General features: G+C 43.7%; 1 protein-coding gene across 1 annotated transcript; it reads right to left on the reverse strand.

The window, feature by feature from the left end:
• Positions 1-1,967: 1,967 nt before the first annotated feature.
• On the reverse strand, positions 1,968-6,722 carry LOC100067869 (haptoglobin). Its single transcript, XM_001497810.5, has 5 exons — positions 6,362-6,722; positions 5,111-5,193; positions 4,705-4,806; positions 3,894-3,968; positions 1,968-2,886 (listed from the first exon to the last, which is right to left on the reverse strand). Exons 1-5 carry the CDS (start codon positions 6,364-6,366, stop codon positions 2,108-2,110), a joined length of 1,044 nt encoding a protein of 347 aa, XP_001497860.1. The 5' UTR covers positions 6,367-6,722; the 3' UTR covers positions 1,968-2,107.
• Between the last annotated feature and the right edge of the window lie 11,030 nt (positions 6,723-17,752).

A 17,752-nucleotide genomic window follows, 5' to 3' on the forward strand; every position in this document is an offset into this window, starting at 1 on the left:
AACCGCAGCAGCCATCTCGGCCGCAAGGCGACCAGCGTGGGGGTGAGAAATGAGTGTCGGAGAAGAACGGGAAGAAGAGCCTGGCTCCAGGTGACATGAGCAAGCTACTGGTGAATACCAGACCTGCGCCCGCCAGCCCTCTAGGAGAGAGTCAGAGGTCCTCATTGCCTGTCCCCGTCAGTCAGAGTTTCTGTCACTCACTGCCTAAGTCACGCAGTATTTGATGGGTGCTCCGTGCTCAGGTACCAGCAAGGACTCCGAACTTACGTGCATAAATTCTCATCTCTTCATTCCTCCCAAGGGCTTTAGGGAATCTTCCTCTGAAGTCCTGATTTATGTTTTTGTTCCTGTCTTAGTTGCTTTCCATTCCGTGAGTATTTATTGAGTACCTACTGTATGCCTGTCTTCTGCGAGATGCTGCATAAATACAAATGACTCCTGGACAAGAAAAAGGCTTCTTAGAGGAGGCAGGGCCTGAGCCTCCAAGGCAAGTGGGAGGTGCTCATGCAGAAAGCGGAAGGGCATTTCTGCAGAGGGGCCCAGAGGGAAGATGGCCCGGGGCCACAATGGCAGGCGTTCAGTGCCACTAAAACTGGATGGGGAGGCTGGGAGGGCAGGAGGTGCTGCTGGGGAGTAAGGCAGAGAAGACAAGTGAATCGAGAAAGTACTAGAGGTTTTCTCTTATTATTTTCCTTCTGAGTGGTGACCAGAAGCCACTTAATACAGTTCTTCGAGAAAGCTGGGGTGGTTTATTCTTCAAGAAAATTTGGTCCTAAAGATTCTACCAGAAGAAAAAGGTATAACTGACTGTACTCTGAGAGGCTTTTTTTTTTATGTTTGTATTATTTTTCAGTTCCTGGCTACTATCTCTTTCACAGGTTCCTGAAGGTTTAAGCCCTTCACTGGTCCAGTAGTTGTAACCTGTTAAAATGTGTCGATGGATCTGGAGGTGCATGTGAGGAGACCTTCACAGCGAATGCCGGAGGCTGGTGGGAGAAGCATGGCATCAGTGGCATTTTACACTATTAGAAGGGGAGGCCATGTTTTTGTACGACAAGAAGGTTTATTGGTGTAGAATCAGTGTACTGAAAGCTTATAGCAAGAAAGAATGCAGTTAGCAGAGCTTCCTGTTTACAAGGGTTCTGGAACCTTTCTTCTGGGAGACCTGTAATAGAGAACCCATATGTTTGTGAAATGGAAGACTCAGACAGCTTGCATTTGACCCCTGGCGAAGGATAGGGTTCTTCCAAGTGGGAAGAGCAGTACCTGCTAAGGAAGAGACCTCTAACTCTTTACCGTGTCCCAGAATGTTACTGCCGCTCGGGCCTCGGGGGCCATCCAGAGGTGAGCCGCTGGTTTGAGCTGCTCATGGAAGAGATCAGGGAACTGGGGGCAGGGAGCTTAAGGCACTCAGCAAATTTATGGCTGAGCTGTAATTTGGACCCAGCAAGGCCGGAGAGCCTGCCTTTACATGATCTTACTTTGTTTTCTGGATGTCGGTTGGTTGGAGCACAAGCAATAAAGCACTGTCTGTGTCAGAACACTGTTTTCATCTCACTCTGAGCTGGCATCTTCCTCACCAGGCCTGCGCCCTTTCTCCTAATTCTCTTCTAGGAGGCAAAAGGATGCAGTGGAAAGACTCAGGGTTTGTATTCAGACAGTCCTAAGTTCAAGGTTCAGCTTCACTGTTTAATGGCTGTGTAACCTTAAGCAAATCACTTAACTTCTCTGAGTGTCTGTTTCCTTGTCTGTAAAACGAGGATAACAATGACCTTTCTGAGGCCTGTCCTTCAGGAGGCGCTCAGTGAGAAGGATCCCTGCGGTGGGTGAGGTGAGAGGTCCTGTCACCTTAGGGATTTCCAGTTGCCTTGGGGTGTTTTCTGCCACACTCCCACTAGACTCTATACCACTTGGCTGCTTCTGTACCATAAATGAGGGAAGAAAAAAGGCTAAAAACAGCACAGAAATGAGTCAAAAGGAACCTCTTTATTGATTGTCTCAGCAACGCAGGGCTGGAACACCACGTTTTAGGCCCTCCGCTCCCATCCCGTTTCCCTCTGCCGGAGGGAAGCCTTGCTCTCAGGCAGTGCTGGCCGCCAGCCTTGCATTAGTTCTCAGCGATAGTTTTCTGAACCCAATCCAGGATGGAGGGCACCTTCACGTACACTCCATACTCGGCCACAGCACAGCTCTTATCAAAGCTCAGGATCCCAGCCGCGTACCAGGTGTCGTCCTCCTCATCGTGAATGACAAAGGCACTGCCAGCATCGCCGTAGCAGGTGTCCTCCTGAAACTTGGACAGGCCAGCACAGAAGGTGTGTTCATTCAGGATGGGCTGCACGCCGACAGAGCTCCTGTTTGTCTTCTTTTCGGGCACAGTGCTGCCTTCGTAGTGCTTCACACAGGTGTCTTGGTCAGCCACCGGCAGCGTGACGTACTTCAGTAGCTCCGTGAAATTAAAGTTGGCATTTCGCCCCCAGCCAGACACATAACCCACACGCCCCACTTGCGCATAATCTTTTGAAGGTAGGCAGATGGGCATGACTCTCTCACCAACGGGCACCTTCTCTTTGAGCTTGATGAGCCCGATGTCTACCTCCTGATAGTCCGGGTGGAAGACCACCTTCTCAATCTCCACAGGCTGCTTTCTCCCCACATAGAGTTTTAAAGTAGGGGCAATGTCTTTTGGTTTTGCATCAGGTGTATGATTCAGGAAGAGATTCTGAGCCGTGGTCAGCAGCCATTGTTCACTGATCAGTGTGGCCCCTGTGGTGAGGTTGTGGCGGGACACCAGCTTAGCCTGCCAGGGAAAGCTGCCTTTGGCGTCCAGCAATCCACCTATAATCCGTTGCACCTGATCCACTGGATTCTTGGGCTTTCCACACACTGTGAAGGAGAGCAAGAAAATCACAAGCAGAAATATGAGTCTCCCAATCTGGGTCAGAGGGGTGAGAGTATGAGCTATTGCTGCTGTCCCTCATCGTTCATTTCTTCAGAGCTAGAGATATTTACGTGCTTTGCCCTTACTATCTGCTTCTCTCATTTCCAATGTTTACAGTTTAAACTGATTCTTTTTTATTATTATTATTGTTTACATTGCTAAGATAGAACTCTTCCTGCTTTTCTAAATCCAAAAAAAGCGATGCTGAGATTTTCAAAGCCTAGTTGATGAGCTGTGTGTATATTTAAACAATTTATCACAACCAAGAAATGTCCACAATTTTCTGAAATTCATTGTAAGGGCAAGGAGCTATAATAATTCACTCCCTCTGAATAAAAATTCGCTCTGAATAAACAGGGATCTGTAGCAGCGTTGGATGGAGCTCAGATTGTATAGATACTGCAGTTAACACAAGGCGGGTTAGCAGTTCTGCACCACAAGTAGCAGACAAGAGTAGGCAAAACCCTCTTGTTCCATGAGGGAAGAGGAGAGAGCAACAGCTCTTCCTAATAACGGGGAACAGAAGTCCTGGCCCATCGGGAGATGGGCCTCCTGCGTCAGACTTCCATGAATTAAGGTTTTGTTACATCCTCCCTTGACTTGTTCTTCCTGGGCTTTATTTACCCCTGACCCTGGGCTTTGTAGGCTGGCTGTCTGTACATACAGGGTCTCCTGATCCTCTGGGGGTGGTGTAGACAGTGGATTCAGTCAATGCCCTGCAAGCCCAAATGAACGAGGTCCTTTGTGAGCTTTATCGAGGAGTCGTCACCTAACTGCTCACTTCTCTACCCGGCCGTTTGTGGTTCTCTGTGGCCCCTTGTCTTGGCTCTTGTATGTTCAGAGGAAACCACAGAAAGGATGTGCCTCTGGGACATTTCGACCCAGATGCCTGCTGGTGCACCAGACCCTTAACCTACCCTTGGTCTGCTTCCCAGGGCCCCTGCCTTCCTACCTGCTTCACATTCAGGAAGTTTCGTTCCGCTGGCCTTATTTACCCACTGCTTCTCGCTGTTTAAGGCATACACTCCTAAAACAAAAGGAAAGAAATGAGCCAAAAGGGAAATTGAATTGGGACCTAGTGTGGGAAGAGAAGATATTTAAAAAGGAGACTTAAAGAGAAGGAGGAGAAGGCAGGGGCAGAGGAGAGGAGGAAGGGGGAGCACCGTGCTGGAAGCCAAGTGCTGGGGGCACCGCTGAGGCCCAGCAGGACAGATCTGTGGTCATGGAGATCATGGATCATGGCAGAACAGGGTAGGAATCAGGGTTCGAACCCTGACGCTCCCTCTTACAGTAAGTTGGGCAAGTTACTCAACATCTCTGTGCCTCAGTTTCCTCATTAGCAAAATGAGAGTAATACTAGTATCTCTTCAGAGCAGTGTCATCAGGACCAAGTGAGCAGATAAATGTAAAGCACTTGGAACAGTGCCAGGAACGCAGGGCCAGGAGCTCACTAGGTAAGGGCTCGTGTCATCGTCACCATCATCAGCATTCGTTCTTTACCACACCTACTCCCATAGATGTAGGTCTCCCTCTGAGATGGGTAGGCTATGTGGCATCACCTCCCCTTAACAAAGGAGAACCTTGAGGCTGAGAAAAGTTAGTTTGCCCAAAAGGCCACAGCTACTGATGACAAAACCCTTATTAGAATCTAAATCTCCTGCTCTAAGGAGATCCCATGAACTTCCTGGCCACTGACACCCAGCCCCATTTATCATGGAAGCGCTGGGCTGGGGAGGATATGGAGATACTTGTCCAGGTCTTACCATCTCCTTCACTGCGCAGTCTGTAGTAATTCTTACACTGATAGCGAACCAAGTGCTCCACGTAGCCATTCGGAATCTCGGGGGGCTTTGGGCAGCTGTCATCTGCAGAAAAAGACAGGAAGAGGAGGTTAGGATTCAGAAACTGCTCCCAGAGACCTGTGAGAAGTCCGATGAGAAGAAGCTGCCCTGCACATCAACCTCTCCCACCCCAAGTGGAAGCCAAGGGGAGGGCAGTCTCGCCTTACTTCTGGCTGGCTCCCCTGTGTTCTTCATGGTACTGAAAGACCAGACATTAGGATGAGAAGGAGGAACTGGGTCCTCCCGAAGAGAGGGTGCAGATCTGAGAGGGTCAAAGAGGGACAGCAGTGCTGGGATGTCCAGCTCCCACCCAAACCCAAAGCCCTACCTGTGAAATCTGTGGCCTCATTGCCAGTGTCCACAGCGAAAAGCTGCCCCCAGAGCAGGAGGGCGACAACGGCTCCCAGGGCGCTGCAGAGAGAAGACAGGAAGGAGTGCTCAGCTGGGCTCCCTGCTTTGTGACACACACACACCCCTCCCATTAGGCAGCCAGAAAAGAAGACAAGAAGACGGATCCGTGAAAGTGCTCGAGCTGAGACGCTCCCCCTCACCCACCCACATACACACTTGAGCGGCTTCCCAGTGCACCCAGGTTCCAGCAAGCTCTATGCACTGGGAACACTACATGAGCTTCCCCAGAGAGGAACCAGCAAGGTAGCAAGGCACATCAGTGTGTAGGCCTCAGTTTCTGGCAGCATTCAGGAAACATTAAATTGGTAATAATTTATGACCTCTCCAGCAAAGAAACCTCCCTCAGGCACCCTAAGGTCCTGGGCTGCAAGGACACTGCTGATCAAATGTCGATGACCTAAAGATGGGAAAGTGGCGACGACTTATGCTATTCGCTCTACTTTTCAAAATTTTCCATAATAAGAGGTTTTTTAAATATATAATCAAAAATATTTCTATGGTTGTTTCTATTATTTTATGATAATTTGCCTTCAGGAAATAGCATATCAAACCTCAAAGTGCCTGAAGGTCACCTGGAAGGTAACTGGCTTCCTGAGAGTGTGACTCTGGACATGGGCGTCAGTGTGGCACAGGCCACATTTACCAGTTAACCATCTCACTGACAGGTGTCAACTACTCAGAGATTGCTTGGTTAAGTTTCTTGTCTTATTTCAACATTTAAAAAAAATTTTTATTTTGATAAAATCTAAGTGCCTTAATTGTGTCTCCCAAATGTGTCACTATTGATCTTATTACACGTTTTTAAAAAGGAAAAAAATCTGCTAATAAATATATTCAAAATGCCAGTAAGCCTGCCGTGGGAACTGCTGGCATCCCCCGCAGAGATGAAAAGGGAAAAGATATTCCTTAGAGAAAGTCACGTCTCCTGGGACAGGAAAGCAGCACCGTCTGAAAGCAGTATCGGTTATGGATGCAGAAAAGCAGAGAACTGAACACACTAAACACTTTAATTCACTAGAATTTAGCCTTTTTGCCTATTTCTTTGTTATATTTTTGCGTCTCTCCTGTTGGCTTCTCTAGCTGCACTGTTGTGTAGATCAGAGATCTATGCAAAGAAGGATGAGAGAAGGGACAGAGAAAAGGAGGGAGGGCAGAGCTGGGGACTCACCTCATCTTTGGTTCGTCCTGTGTCTGAAAGAATAGTGCTGTGAGGCCCCTGCTGATGCTTTTATCCCTCCCAGATCCCACTCCACCCCCTTCTCGATTTTGTAATTCTTGTGTCTACACAACTTTGGCCTTGTTAAGGTCACTGGCACTTTCCAGTAACAAAGCCACAAACATCCCTGCGAAGAGCCGAGCTCTTGCCTCATGCCTGAGTTTCCCCTGGTGTTCTTTTACAAACCCCAAAGAAACCTGGCCACATCTGACCCCAGGTAGCTGCCAGAGTGTTTCCCGAAATCAGCGGCTGCGTGGGACTAGGGGAGGAACCATCGATCTGTGTCTCTTTGTTTTGGAGGGTTTTCAGCACTGAAAAAAGCTCTTCTTTGGGTGATTTCAAACCCCTTGTGGACACTCCTGCAACCTGGGGCTCTAAAGAAAGGCTTCCCTTGTCACAATAGTTTTCCTCACTCTGTGTTGACACCTGCCTATTGCTTAAAAGCTCTCCACCCTGAAATCAGTAAAATGAATTTATTGTGTCTTCTCTCATTGCTCTTTGCAAGAAATCACAAAAAATGGCTAAAGCTAGAGTGTGGACTCATGCACACCGTACTCGATGGCAGTGGTTCTCATGGTTTTATAGTCCAGTAATTAAGCCAAATAAGCAGATGAGAAAAATCTATATGCTTCAGTCAAATGCTGCACCTGTGTATCCCAAGTACTACTCAGTTGGAATTTAGTAGTAACTCAATAAGATATTGTTTTGTTCATTAGAAAAAGATCAGCGGGTCTTGAATGAGTGTACAAGAGAATCACTAGGGCGTATGGACGGTGGCACTGATGTAATAGCAAGACCACTGGAAGCAGCACCATGTCCATTAATAGGGCAGTGGCTAGATAATGTGTGGGATCTTCGTGTAATGGAATGCTATACAGCCATGAGAACGAGTGAACTGTGGAAGAACATGGATAATCTTATAGTTTTGGAAGAAAACTGCAAGTTTTAGGAGATTACATTAAGAATGATACCACTTGTACAGAGCTCAAAAGCAAGCAGACTCAGCAATGGATTCTTAGATATGACACCAAAATCACAAGCAACAAAAGAATAAATAGATAAACTGGGCTTCATCAAAATTATAAACTTTTGGGGCTGGTTCAGTGGCGTAGCGGTAGGTTCGCGTGTTCCGCTTCAGCAGCCCAGGCTTTGCCAGTTTGGATCCTAGGCACAGACCTACACACCGCTTATCAAGCTATGCTGTTGCAGACATCCCACACATAAAATAGAGGAGAATGGGCACGGATGTTAGGTCAGAGCTAATCTTCGGGGAAAAAAAAAAACTTTTGTGCATTAAAGGACAACATCAAGAAAGTGAGAAGGCAATCTATGAATGGGAGAAAATATTTACAAATCATTTATCTGATAAGGATGTAATATCCAGACTATATAAAGCACTCCTACAACAAAAAAAGACAAACAACCCAATTAGAACATGGGCAATGGATTTGAATAGACATTTTTCCAAAGAAGATATACAAATGGTCAATAAACTCATAAAAGATGCCCAACATCATTGGAAAATGTCATTAGAGAAATGCAAATCAAAACCCTGAGACACCACCTCACACCCACTAGGATGGCTACAATTAAAAAAAACAATATAGTAAGGATTGGCAGGGGCCAGCCCCGTGGCCGAGTGGTTAAGTTCGCACGCTCCCCTGTGGCAGCCCAGGGTTTCGCCGGTTCGGATCCTGGGCGCGGACATGGCACTGCTCATCAGGCCATGGTGAGGCGGCATCCCACATGCCACAACTAGAAGGACCCACAACTAAAAAAACTACACAACTATGTACTGGGGGAATTGAGGGAGAAAAAGGCAGGGGAAAAAAAGATTGGCAACAGTTGTTAGCTCAGGTGCCAATCTTTTAAAAAGAAAAAATAAGTATCAGCAAAGATGTGGAGAAGTTAGAAATCCCCTGACGTTGCTGGTGGGAATGTAAAATGGTGTAGTCTCTGTGGAAAACAGTGTGATGATTCCTCAAAAAGCTAAACATAGAATTGCCATATGACCCAGCAATTCCTCTTCTAGGTGGATACCCAGAATAATTAAAAAGAGGGACTCAAACAGATACTTGTACACCAGTGTTCACTGCAGCATTATTCACATTAGCCAAAAGGTAGACACAGCCCAGTGTCCTTCAGCAGATGGACGGGTAAACAAAATGTGGCATATACATACAACGGAATATTATTCACCTATAAAAAGCCTGATACGTGCTACGACGTGAAGAAACTTTGAAAACATTATGCTAAGTGAAAGAAACCAGAAGTGAACAGACAAATGTTGTATGATTCCACTTATATGAAATATCTAGAAAAGCAAATTCATAGAGACGGACTGAGATTAGAGGTTACCAGGGCCAGGGGGAGGGGTGGGGAGCTGTTGCTTAATAGGTACAGAGTTTCTGTTTGGGGTGATGAAAAGGTTTTGGAAACAGTGGGGATGGTTGCACAACACTGTGAATGTAATTAATGCCACTGATTTGTACACTTTAGAATTGCTGAAATCAGAAATTTTATTATATATATTTTGGCACAGTAAAAAAAATTCAAGAAAAAAGTAAATAAACTTTTTCTTGGGATCCAAAAAGTTTTTTAAAGCAAGCAAAATTAAGCAATATATAATGCAAGCATAGATGCCAAGCAGACAAAAACTATATTTTTTTAAATGTTAGCAGAATGGAAAACACAAAATGTAAAATGTTAAAATGTTAATTGTAAAATGCTAAAATGTAAAAAGACACATGGGTAAGTATAAATATAAGTAAATTATTGTTTAATGATCCAGCTTTTGGGTTGGGTGATAGGTTCATGAATGTACATTTTATTATAGTGCTCTAGTTTTAAAAAGACATATATCACACACACACATATATGCCTCACATATAATATTTATAAGTTTCAAATAACACAAAAATATGAAGGAGGGAGAATCCCCTGACAGACTTATGAAGAGGCAAAGCCCAGGCCCCTCCTTCCGGGAACTTGATTCCGACGGTCGGAGCAGGGTCTGAGAATCTGCCTTTTAAGTGCCTGTGACTTCTCCCATCCCTGCGTGCACACTGCAACGTGACGGAGAAGCCCTGTGGGCCTATAAAATGGAGGGGGTGCTTTCTGTTTGGGCTGCGGGTGCCCGCCTGGGATATCTAAAATGAAACACTTCCCACCACCACTGCAGAATAAATGCTTACCCACCAGGTGCACAAAACTTCACATTTCCCTTATGAACAAAACCTGAACTCTGTTTGCCACCTCGTTGCCTTGGGCAACAAGGGGGCAGTCACAGCCTCCCTGCCTTGGGCATCTTTTATTGACTTGATAAGAAAGCCCAAAGGTCTTCTTTCTTAATTGGGAATCAGAATGGGACAAGATGAGGAGGTGGCAAGCGGGAAGCCTCAGTGTAGCCAGCCACAGGAAGTAGTGAATACGTTTTGTAGGGAGAACAGAAAGCAGGAAAGCTTGAAAGACTAATAAGGCAAGACAGCAGTTAGCAGAGGAGCTTGCGGGGCATAGTTTTGATTTTGAAAATAAAAAATTATTTTTAAAAGTTCATTCTGGGGGCTGATCTGGTGGCACAGGGGTTAAGTTCTCACGCTGCGATTTCGCAGCCGGGGTTCCCCAGTTTGGATCCAGGGTACCGACCTACGCATTGCTTATCGAGCCATGCTGTGGCAGGTGTCCCACATATAAAGTGAAGGAAGATGGGCATGGATGTTAGCTCAGGGCTAATCTTCCTCATAAAAAAAAAGTTCGTTCTGCCGTTATGAGAGTCTTGAAATTTTGCAAGCTACAGAAAGATAAAAATAAAAAAAGTCCTCCCATTATTTCACCACCCCAAGGCAACCAATAACCACTATTAACACTTTAGTATTACTTCTTTCCAGGCTTTTCTCTGTACACATTTTTACATAGTTTTGATCATTCTTTATACAGAATTTTTGTGGTCTGCCTTTTTTAACCAATGTTATAGGAATTTTCCATGTTGCAGCAAACTTTTTAAAAACGTTTTTAATGCCATATCATATTCCTAACTTAAGGATATATCATGTATACTTTAAATATTCCCTCATTGGAAATTTAAGATGATTCTAATTTCGCCTAATTTGTCTGTTATTAAATAGCTTACATAAACACAGGGAAGTGAGGTAGAAGGCCAGGCTCATTTTATTCCATATGGATATACAATTGATCCAGTATCATTTACTAAAAACAAATCTGAAGTGTTGAGCTCCATGAATCTTCATATATGTATAATACCTGTGTAATCAACACTCAGATCAAGATATCAAATATTTCTAACACCCCAGAAGACTACTTTGGGTTCCCTCCAGTCAACACCCCACCCCCAAAAGATAACCACTGTTCTGACTTCTATCTTGATAGACTAGTTTGCCTGTTCTTGAACTCCATATAAATAGAATCAAATAGTAGTTATTCCTTGTTTCTGGCTTCTTTTGCCCATCATTATGTCTGTGAGAATCATCCATGTTGTCACATTAGTTTACTTCTTTTTTATTGCTGAGACGTATTCCATTGTATGAATAAGCTACAACTGATTAATCCATTCTCTTGGGTGTTTGAGTTAATTCCACTTTGGGGCGATTATAAATAAAGCTGCTGTGTTGCATGTGTCTTTGGTGGATACATGCTCTCATTTTTCTTGGATAAATACCTTGTTATGTCACAGGGTGGGTGTTTGTTTAGCTTTAATAGATACTACCAAACAGTTCTCCAACATATACTCCCACCAGCAATACAGCAAAGTTCCAGATGCTCCATATTCTTTTTCTTCTCCTTTGCTAAGGAGGATTCGCCCTGAGCTAACACCTGTGCCCAGCTTCCTCTATTTTTCGTATGTGGGACACTTCCACAGCATGGCTGGTGAGCAGAGTACCTCTGGGCCCGGGACCCAAACCTGCAAACCCAGGCCACTGAAGCACAGTGTGTGGAACGGTAACCACTTTGCCATGGGGCCGGGCCCAAGTTGCTCCATATTCTTGCCAGTATATTTTAATTTTAGCCATTCTGGTGTATATGCAGTAAAATATAATAATGGCTTTAATTTGCATTTCCCAGATGTCGAATGATATGGAGAGCACTTTTTATATTCTTATTGGTCCATTTAAATGTCCTCTCTATAAAGTATCTTTTTCTTGTCGATTTGAAGGAGTTGTTGCTTTATTTTTTTAATATATTCTGAATAGTAGTCTTTTGTTAGATAAATGTATTGTAAACATCTTCTCCCATTCTATGTCTTATCTTTTCACTCTCTTAATCACATATTTTGATGAACAAAAGTACAGGTGTTCTTAAGTTTAATAAGTCCTAGTTTATCTGTTTTTATAATTTTATGGTTAGTGCTTTTTGTATCCTGATTGCCTACAAGGTCATGACAACATTCTCCTAAATTTTATTCTACAAGTTTATTGTCTTACCTTTCACATTTAAGACTGTGACCCATGCGGAATTAATGTTGGTGTATGATGTAAGATGAAAGTTCAAGTTCATTTTTCCCATATAGATATGCAATTGATCCAGTATTATTTACTAAAATGATTGTGCTTTGCCCCTGAATTGCAGTGGTATCTTTGTTAGAAATTAGGTGACCATATATGTGTTGCTCTCTTTCTGTATTCTTTATTCTGTTCCATTAGTTTATTTCTCTCATCTTGGGCCAATGCCATGCTGTCTAAACAAGGAATTTTATAGTAAATCTTTATAGTGTTATAAGTGTTCCAACTTTATTTTTCTTCCTCGAGATTGTCCTGACTGACTATTCTAGGTTCTTTGCATTTCATATAAATTTTAGAATTGTCTTTCAATTTTCACAAAATATCCTGCTGGGATTTTGATTGGGATTGCATCAAATCTCTAGATAATTTGGGGGGAATTGACATCTTAATATTGAGTCTTCCAATCTATGAACATGGTATATCTCTTCATTAATTTAGGTTGTCTTTAATTTTAATACTTTGTACATTTTAGTATAGATCTCTTGCAACTCTTTCATTAGATTTTTCTCTAAGTATTTGATTTTATGCTATTGTAAATGATATCTTCATTTAATTTGATAATTGTTTATTACTAATATACAAAGTAAAATTGATTTTTGTATATTGACCTTGTATCCAACAACCTTGGTAAATTCACTAATTAAATCTAATAGTTTGATTGATGTTCTAAATTTTTTAGGTACACAGTCATGTCATCTGCAAATAGTGGCTCTTTTACCTCTTCCTGTCTAATTTTTATACCTTTTTTTCCTCACCTTATTGTACTAACTAGGATTTTCATTATAACGTTAATTAAAAGTGGGGAGTGGGCATCCTTGTCTTGTTCCCGAACTCAGGGAGGCAGAAAGCATTCAGGATTTCAGTCTTAAGTATTATGTTGGCTGTGGGCTTGTTTTGTTTTTGTTTTTTGTAGATATCCTTTATCAGATTAAAGATGTTCCTTCCTATTCCTAGTTTGTTGACATTTTTTTAGACATAAAGAGGTGTTGAACTCTTTTTCTTTACCCATTAAATCATCTATTTATTCTGTTAATGAGGTGAAGTGCATTGATCAGTTTTGGAATGTTAAACTAACCTTGCTTTTCTGGAATAAACTTCAATTTCTCATGGTGTGGTATAATTTTTATATATTGCTGGATTTGATTTGCTGATTATTATTTAGGATTTTTCCATCTGAATTTATGAGAAATATTGGCCTATAGTTTTCCTTTCTTGTAATATCCTTATCAGGATTTCATGTTAAGATTATGTTTATCTCTTAATGCAAGTTGAGAATGTTCCCTAATTTCTTTATCACATGAACGAGTTTGTTGGAATTTGATTGATATTATTTATTCCTTAATCGTTTGCAGGAATTTGCCAATAAAACCATTTGGCCTATAGTTTTCTTGTGGGAAGATTTTAAATTTCAGATTCAATTTCTTTAATACATAGAAGACTATTCAGATTTTCTCTTTTTTCTGGTGGTAGCTTGTGCTTGTCTAGAAATTTGCCCATTTCAGCAAAGTTGTCAAATTTCTGGCATAAAGCTCTTCCCAGCATTACTTTATTATGTTTTATTATGACTATTATATTTCTAATATCCGTAACATTAATAGTGATGCCCCCTCTTTCATTCCTGATATTGATCATCGGTGTTTTGTTTCTTTTTCCTTGAAAAACCTTGCCAGGAATTTATCAGTTATATTAATCTTTTCAAAATTCACACTTTTGCCTGAGTTGATTTTCTCTACTGTCTCTTTTCTGTGTCTGTGATTCCCACTCTTATCTTTATTATTTCCTCTTTTTTTTTTTTACTTACTTTAGGTTTAGTTTTTTTAATTTTCTTTTTTGATCTTCTTAAAGTAGAAACATGTCAATTTTAACTTTTTATTTCTAATTCCTGCATTTAAAACTATGTATTTCTCCCTACATGCTGCTTTACCTGTATCCCACTTCTACTGGAAGTTGTGTGAGGAATGAGTGTATCAGGGCACTGAATATAAGAGAAGGGATAGTCGTTCATTCATCAAGTCTTTATCAAGCGTCTGCAATGTACCAGGTGTCCTGGGTGCTGATGGTGTAACAGGGAACAAATGAGACACAAGCCCTGCCCTGCTGGAGCTGACATTCTCATGAGAATGTGAAGGATGATTCGTGGATGGAGTTGGAAAGACAGCATTAACTGAGACAGAGGAGTGTGCCATGTACAATAAGCAGAATCTGTAAGGATGCTGTCTGTGAAACCTAGGAGTTGAAAAAAGCTTGAATAAAGCAGAAATACTGTATTTTAACAGTTCCCAAACTTTGCCATACTTGAGAATCTCCTGGGAGCTTTTAAAACTCCTGATGCCCCCATCGTACCCCATCCCTATCACGTCAGAATGCATGGGGGCGGGCGCCAGGCATCAGGATTTTTTAAAGATAGCCAGGTGGTTCCAAGTGCAGCAAAGTTTGGGAACCATATTTTGTCATATTGTCTAATTCATATACCATGAATTAGAAGAAAGAGAAAATGCTGCCAATTAAACTCTGACGAAGTGTTTAAGGTGCCTTCAAGGTACGATGCACCTCAATTTCAGAGATGTTAAAAGTGGAAAATTAATCAGCAACTCAGAATTGATGAAGTACTGTGGTCAGGAGTGCACGAGCAGCCATAGAAGGAGAACCACTGGGTTTTCCCAGGAGCGAACGTGACCCTAGAATGGAGTGAATAGCTGAGTGTTGAATTCAGAACAGCACATGTTGTTCAAAATGTCAGTTTGTCTCGATAAGAAAATTAAACAAAGGTGTTCCCGCTGTTACACCTCTTTCTAGGTCATCTCCCTTTCCGCAGTCACCAGGCACCAGCGACTATGAGATCCTGCTGTGCCCAGAATGTGTGCGTCAGTTCCCAACTGTTCTTCCTCAGGGCCAGCAATTCTCTTCCTGAAGACTGGGGCACTGGCAGTCATACTTACTGATATTTTAATCTTTTTAAAAAGCTTTCCAAAAATAGCATCAATCCTGACATGTTACAAACAAAGAAATTCCAATGTTATCCTCAGACCAGCTTCCTGTCTGTAAAGATAGCCAACCAGAGCTGGTAAACCCCCATAGTCTGTCAAAACTTTAAATATCATCTGCCTCTCCCAGTATGAAATTCGTCAGAGGTCACAGGTGTGAGGATATTAATATAAATTAAAAAACTGAATCTATATTCCGAAGAATTCATACCAACTTCGCTCAGTTTCTTCAACCCGCATTTATGGGGCATACGTTCTCCTCGGGCAGAAACAAGGCCAGGCGGTGTTGGTGGTGTTTACTCCGCTTCATTCCTGCACCCCGCCAGGCCCTGTGCACACAGACACTCTGTGCAGCTTGCTGAATTCGGCGAATGATAAACACAGCCTCTGTTCTCAGAGTTCAGAGAGGGGGAGAAATAAATACTGTAATTATGAATCACAGCATAATTAAATGCTGCCTGTCACATCAGCTTCTACCTGCAACAGAGACCAGCCGGCGGAGGCATAAAAGCTGTCGGCAGAACCAACCTACACACGTGTCTTAGGAGAAGAGGGCTCACCTCGTAATAGCAACAGCCAACGTTGTGAGAGTCCTTACTGTGGGCCAGGCTCTGTTGTCTGTGCCTTCTTGTGTTTATTCATTTCATTCTTCAACAACCCTAAGCAGTAGATCCTTTTATGATCTGATAACCCCAGTTTTACTAATGGGCACAGAGAAGATAGGGAACTTGCTCAGGGTACCGCAGCTAGTGAGTAGAGGAGGCAGGACTCACACCCAGGCCACCCCTTGGCTGCCCCGGGGTGCCACCTCTCCTGCGCAATGCGCTTACAGGATTATCAGGGCCCTCTCACATCACCAGCCTCCAGTTCTCACCATTAACGTCACTTTTCAGGGTCAACTGGAGACCAACCCTTTACTGAGCTCAGGCATTTTGTACCTGGAAGGGGTAACCACCTTGCTCGCTAACCACCCTAGTCAGGCTGAGGGTGTCAGTGCTCAGTGGCCATCAAAGCCCATTAAGAACCATGTGTATTTGGGGCTGGCTGGTGGTGCAGCGGTTAAGTTTGCACATTCCGTTTCTCGACGGCCTGGGGTTCGCTGGTTTGGGTCCCAGGTGCAGACATGGCACCGCTTGGCAAAAGCCATGCTGTGGTAGGCATCCCACGTATAAAATAGAGGAAGATGGGCATGGATGTTAGCCCAGGGCCAGTCTTCCTCAGCAAAAAGTGGAAGATTGGCAGTAGTTAGCTCAGGGCTAATCTTCCTCAGGAAAAAAAAAAAAAAACCCAAGAACTATGTGTATTTTAAGACCATGACCAGGCAGTGATACCCTGCAGGGCAGGCGAGGAAGACTCTACAGCACTGGCAGCCAAAGCTGGAGAAGCTGATGCTGCAAAGAAGTGGAGGCTCTTTTGAGCATGAGCCCCCTGTCCAGGCCCTGGGACACAGCAGCGGGGAAGCAGGCTGCAAAACACGTTAGGAAATAGACCAGGGGAACTGCCTGGCCAAGCATTTGGGAGCAGTATTCCATGGGTGCCTGCCAGGTTCTGGGAGGAGTTGAGACACTGACCGCAGTGACAGATCTCTCTAGAAGGAATGGTGCTAAAATGGGGCTCTGCTTTTGAGCCATTAGTGCAAGAAATCAGGGATTTGCATAAATGTGGCCCCAGGAAACAGTATGAAATTAGTCCTGGCCCCGCAGAGAAATCAGCGCAGCTGTAACTTACTCAGCCCCCAGTGCCTCTTCTCTCAGTGAGGGAGGAAGCCCTGGGCTCCTTCCTCTGTTGCAGGGTGTGACCCAATGGATTCTGGTCGGTTGTGTTTGTACCTGTCTCTCCTGAGACACAGGGAGATGGTGGAAAACTCAGTTATCTTCATCCCCGACATGTAGCACAGCCACTGGCAGGAAGCAGGATGTATACATACGTATATATATACATACATCCATGTGTGTGCATGTGTGCATATAGATATGTATTTGATGTGCATGTGCTTGTTTTTTAATGGTTATATCAGAATCTCAAATAGAGTGAAATTCTGACCTCACTTTCTGTTAGGTCCCCAGACTTGGGGTCCACATTTTGCTCTGTTGGGGCAGAAAGATGTCTCTGGATCCATTAAGGACATTCAACATCCCCAAGAACAGTCAAAGCTCAAAAGGGTGGCCCATTTCTCAAAGAACCAGGACTGAAATGGCAGCACCAAGTTACATGTCTTCCACCTTCCCAGGGCAGCAAGGGTGTCATGCTGACCCAGGAAACGTTCTGACCCTCCAGACACCACTTTGTTCCTGGACCCACCAAGTCAACTGTAGTGATTAAAGGGTGACAGAAGGCACAGCCAGATTGCCTTCACATGCTGTAACTCCTTTTGTTTCCTGTGGGACACTTTCCAAATAGAGTTTTCAACACCAGGAAACCTCTCCGTGGCTGACAAGAGTGCAAGGAGTTCCCAAGCTTATTGCATTTCCTCTCCGAGAGGCCCTGCTCTTTGGAGCTTCTCCCTGTGTTGCTGCACAGGTCTTTCACAAACCCACTGTGTGCCAATTCCAAGTCATTCTCACTCTGCTCCTGCTCCCACAGCTCTCGGCCCTGTGCTCTGGTGTCCTCTCACTTGTGACAAGCACACCGACTTTATTTCCCACATTTATAACCGCAAGATTCTTACAGAACATTTCCCTGACTGCCAAGATGCATTCAACACTAGAGGGAAGGTAACATGATAGTCTGAGCACATTCTCACGGTGCGCTGGTACCAGAGATCTGCACCTGGAGGAAAGAGAACTCCTGAAATGTGGCTTAGCCAAATAGAAAGCAGATGATATATCTTCCAGGCAAATACA

Source organism: Equus caballus, chromosome 3, assembly GCF_041296265.1.
Source record: "Equus caballus isolate H_3958 breed thoroughbred chromosome 3, TB-T2T, whole genome shotgun sequence".
Classification (NCBI taxonomy): domain Eukaryota; kingdom Metazoa; phylum Chordata; class Mammalia; order Perissodactyla; family Equidae; genus Equus; species Equus caballus.

Coding starts and splice junctions, on each gene's coding strand:
- LOC100067869 (XM_001497810.5), bottom strand. Junction 4,807..5,110: donor TGAGGCCACAGATTTCACAG/GTAGGGCTTTGG, acceptor CTTTTTCTGCAG/ATGACAGCTGCCCAAAGCCC. Junction 3,969..4,704: donor ACTGCGCAGTGAAGGAGATG/GTAAGACCTGGA, acceptor CTTTTGTTTTAG/GAGTGTATGCCTTAAACAGC.